This window comes from Alosa pseudoharengus, unplaced genomic scaffold, assembly GCF_046254945.1.
Source record: "Alosa pseudoharengus isolate Yale_2024_CS ecotype anadromous, Long Island Sound unplaced genomic scaffold, YU_APseudo_1.1 YU_APseudo_1.1_scf_17, whole genome shotgun sequence".
Taxonomy (NCBI): Eukaryota; Metazoa; Chordata; class Actinopteri; order Clupeiformes; family Clupeidae; genus Alosa; species Alosa pseudoharengus.
Genome location: NW_027468640.1, coordinates 10,991,817 through 10,996,816, shown reverse-complemented (window position 1 = coordinate 10,996,816; position 5,000 = coordinate 10,991,817). Strand labels below are relative to the sequence as shown.

Below are 5,000 nucleotides of genomic sequence, written 5' to 3'. Positions count from 1 at the left end.
CACACACACACACACACACACACACACAGAGCCTTACACACACATTTACTAAAACCTCTGCCCCTCCTGCTCCCTTTCTCTACTCGCCTGTATTTTTGCCAGGCTGGCAGTGAGCAGAGCAGGGTTTTTTGCCTCGGCGGTGGCGGGGCTGGATTACCTTTCCATCAAGGGAAGAATCAAGTGTGAAAAGCAATCTGAGTGTTGGCGCCTGCCTCCGTAGGCCTGCCAGCGGATGCAATTATGACAATGACAGATACATTTCTCTGACCTTATCCCCGCCTGCCATGGATCGCCTCCGACGTTTTATGCCTCGTGCCTCGTTTTTTCCTTTTTTTTTGTTTTTAGCGTGTAGTTGAGACCCTGACTTGGGAGATGACTAGGAGAAATGGTTTGACAGATAGATTAACTTTCAACCCCTTGGCCTGTCTCTCTCTGTCTCTTGTTTTCGTAGTCATGCCTTAGTTGCTCTCTCTCTCTCTCTTTCTCTCTCTTTCTCTCACACACACACACACACACACACACACACACACACACACACACACACACACACACACACTCACTCAATCTCTTGTCTCTTTTCTCTGGGTCAGGTTCTCTGCCAAGGGATGGGTGCTGGACCAGACCAGCATCTTTGCATTGGTGGACGCCTTTGTTCAGCGGTGCAAAGACCTTTTGGAGGTGAGTCTATCCACAAGCACACACCTACAGTATAGTAGCCGATATTCCCCATTGTCGGGCCAAAGACGGGCGAATAATGGCGTATGGAGGCTAATCGCTTCCCCATTACCTCCTCTGGTGCTTGATCGTGCCTCCACAGGGCCTCTTTTGGGCTACTGTCCATAAGGGTCTCTGGCCTCACCTGCTTAGTGGTGCATGAGGTGGTGTCACAGTGGAAGGTGGATTAACTGTGTCTGGTAAGGGCAATATAGCACCAAAACAACAACTACGAACAACTAGTCGATATATATAAAAACAACAGCAACAAACAACTACAACTAACAACTTGTCACTACAAAGTTATAGTTATGTCAGACTGCACTTGTGCTGCAGTTAACAGATAAAATGATCAGCACATGAAAGAAAGACTCTGAGTGAAAGTGAGAGTGAAAATGAGAACAACCAAAAGTACTGTAGGTAGGCATGAGAGCTATGAAAATTTGATTTGTACCACTATCGGGGCATTTCAGTGAATTTTAAGTAGCTGACAGGCTAACATTGTACCCATCAACATCCACAACAGTCCTCCATTAAATTATATTTCAATACAAAACACAGCCTGCTCAAACACAAAATGGATGTGTGTATGTATGTTTTATTACTGTTATTTTTTAGTCAGCCAAGCTTCCTTTTGAGCCAGTGGTGTTTTGAATATGAACGATTAGCATGCTGTCCATGGTAATCCACTATGACAATTGGGCTAATGTTGACATGAAACAACTGTTGCTAAATTAAGTGAACTGCCACTGATCAGATTCATGTCTTACTTCCAAAACACCACAGTATTAAGGAATAGGGAAGTCTACCTTGTGAAGGACTCATTTGTGAGATAGTGTAATGGTTAATATTCCACGAAGCAAGAAACGGTTACAGCAACTTTTACTTGTTCTGATAGCATCTGGTAGGATACTTGAACTTCCTCTGCTTGATCTGGACATGACACTGACATCTAAGGGGAATTATGAGGGAGGCTTAGGACAAGACAGAGGGGCTATTTACGGCTATTTACTATTTACTCACCCATCCCCACCCCTACCACACTTGGACACACACACACACACACACACACACACACACACATACACACACACACACTCTCCCAACCTCCGCCACACACACACACACACACACACACACTCCCAACCTCCACCACACACACACACACACACACACACACACACACACACATTCTAGTAAACATCCTGTCTAAACCTCTCAACAAAAGAAAAAAAAAACCCTGAAAGCATCTAGAGTACAGTGTAGTCTGTGTGTTTTCTCCAAGGTCATTTCCCCTGCTATCCCCCAACTCCCCGGCCGATTTATCTCTCTTCCCTCCCGGCTCTCGGAGTTCGTCTCGCAGACGCCGCCAGAGCCTCTGATAGCCTGATCCTGCCCCAGCCTGCCTGTCTGTCTGTGAGACACTGCACTCTGTCTGTTCCCTCCTGCACTCTTCTCTTTAAGCTACAGTACTGTACCTCTCCTCCCTTGTTCGTTCTGTCTGTATGGTCCTCTTCTCCCTCTTCTATCCCATGCGTTCTCAAGCTCTCTTTTTTCTCTCTCTCTGCCTACACCTCTGTCCCAATTTTTGGTCTGTCTCCCACCTCTCTCTCTCTCTCTCTCTCTCCCTCTCTAGCTCTCTTTCTCTCTCTCCTAGTTCTTATATCCCCTCCTCTGCAGTGGTCCAGTTTATTGGGCTTGCTCTGTCTCTCTCTGTCTTTATTGCTGCTTGCTGGATGGATTGGAGCTTGTCGCTTAATGAGGAGGGATGATGTTTCTCAGTTTGAGACTGCTCTCCTCTCCTCTCTTCTCTTCTCCTCACCCCATCCTCCCCCTCCTTGGCATTTTTTCAGTAATTCTGTAGGGTTCAAACTGTCTTGACTGCGGCCATACTGTGGAAATTAGCATGTCGAAAGACGACCTGGTTCTAGTTGGTTTGTATGCTAAAGCAGAGCGCACAGGCCATTTTTACGTTGCATTTCTTTTGCATTTTGTTGATATAGGTCATTTTTAACTAAAAAACAACACTCCACATACCACACACTTATTAAGCCGTATTTGTTTTATTTTTTATTGAACCGTATTGAATGTTGTGTAGTGTCTCTCAATGTTAGTTTTTCCGAAGGTATGTCTGTTAACAGTGCAATCGGAAAGTTTTCACACCATTTCAAGTTTTCCACATTTTGTTACAATGTTTTGTTACTACTATGCATCCTGATAAAGTGTTCTTGTCCTTTGGAATTAAAATAGCCCCACATCATCACATACCCTTCACCATACCTAGAGATTGCCATGGCTTTATTTCAGATAGCCTACAGTAATAGCTGGTTTGATTTGCATTGAGAGATGATCTTATGGAAAGTACCCTATGCCAATCGTGAGATATGGTGAAGGGCATGTGCAGACTTGGGGCTAATATAATTCCTAAGGCCAAGGTAACTTTATCAGAATGCATAGTATCCTGGATCCATGAAATAACTGGCCTTTAAAAATAAAAATCTGCCTGCCTCTATGGGAATTTAACATAGGGGCGTGTATACTTATGCCCTCTGTATTTTAAGGAAGAACATTTATTTATTTACGATACATTATTCATTCACAAAGAAAATTGGTGTCCTTAAAGGTTGTATTTTTCCTCATTAGTGGAGTATTGAAGCATTGTGTGTAGATTGATAAGAAAGAAAAATTGAATCCAAGATGAGTCTGAAACATTAGCCTGGGTTTTCCCTACTGCCTTACGCGCGTGATTTTATTCACGCTGCTAGGCAGCCTGGATTCTATGGACTTCGTTTTCACCTCAACGAAGGAACCAATCACAGAGCGGAGGGAGGGCAGCAAGATGATGACGACACACCGAAGCCGTTATGAGCTACGTACAGACACATTTGATAGACATTCCTAGCGCCCAATAAACGGCTCTGGGCATTCGTAAACCACGTTTCAAATACGAGAAAATGAATACCTAGTTCCCAGACCCCATCTCAATGAGCCAGGCTACTGAAACATAACAAAATGTAGAAAACTTGAAAGGGTCTGAAAAACGTTCCGGTTGCACTGTATGTAAGACAGAGAGAGCTAGAGCACAAGTATTTCAGTGTGTTCTGAACGCACATGACGGTATGCTTGAACTGGAGCCACCTGTAACCCCACCTTTTGGGGGCAGCCGTGGCCTACTGGTTAGTGCTTCACCCTTGTAACCGAAAGTTTGCCGGTTCGATCCCCGACCAAGTAGGAAAAATGTGGGCAGGGGAAGTGGTTGAGCACTGCTCTCCCATGCCCACATCCATGGCTGAAGTGCCCTTGAGCAAGGCACCTAACCCCTCACTGCTCCCCGAGCGCCGCTGTAGCAGGCAGCTCACTGCTCCGGGTTAGTGTGTGCTTCACCTCACTGTGTGTACACTGTGTGCTGTGAGTGTTTCACTAATTCATGGATTGGGATAAATGCAGAGACCAAATTTCCCTCACGGGATCAATAGAATATACGTATATACTTATATACTTACTTACTTATACCTGCCCTGCCCTCCTATACAGGTGTGTGACTGCCAGCAGCAGTTTGCCCGGCGTGCGGAAGGCCATCAGGTGCCACTGCCCTGCTTCGGCGGGCGCCAGGGGGCAGAGGTGACGCGCCGCCTGCTGGAGATGGAGGCCGCCTTCGACAAGAGCCTCCAGATCCTGCGGTCCGTGCGCAAGGGCATCCTGGACGTCAAGAACACCTCCTGGCACGACGACTACAACAGGTGCCAAACCCCCAGACAACACAGCCCCCCCCACCCCCCCATCCCCAAGCGCTCCATGAACACACCCTGTTTAGTCTCTGTCTCTGCCTCTCTGTCAATCACTCTCCAGCTTTTTTTTTCTCTCACTCTGTCTCTCTCAATTAGCCTAATAATTAGGTTATCCTGAAAATCCTCCATTCAAATACTTAATGAGTCATTAGTAGACCGTGTATAGAGCGAGTGGTTATTTAATAATCAGTTTCGCCCCCTGGCAACGTCAACTTTTATGACTTGATACGTCCGATTGATCCTAACGAAAGGCGTTTTTTTTTTTTTTGAGCCTGTGTGTGTTTCGCCTTTGATCCACTCGCCCTATTATCCTCCGTGAGTAATCTGAGGGTCCACTTCTCTCTCTGTCTCTGCTTGGCTTTCTGATGAAATGTCTCTTCCATTGAGCAGAGCTGCTTTTGATCTGACAGTACTTGACTTTGTTTTTTTATTTCTTTTTGTTCTGCCTAAGTGATATCGATGCCAATATGCAGCTCAGCCGCAATGCACACCATTGGA

The 5,000-nt window shown here is 45.7% G+C and overlaps 1 protein-coding gene across 1 annotated transcript in view; it reads left to right on the top strand.

The window, feature by feature from the left end:
• dnah2 (dynein, axonemal, heavy chain 2) overlaps positions 1 to 5,000 on the top strand; it is a 252,822-nt gene that overhangs the window by 28,787 nt on the left and 219,035 nt on the right. Inside the window, exons 8-9 of the mRNA XM_076289590.1 lie at positions 591 to 678; positions 4,249 to 4,454. Coding sequence (XP_076145705.1) covers positions 591 to 678; positions 4,249 to 4,454 — 294 coding nt within the window. The remainder of the gene's footprint in view (positions 1 to 590; positions 679 to 4,248; positions 4,455 to 5,000) is intronic.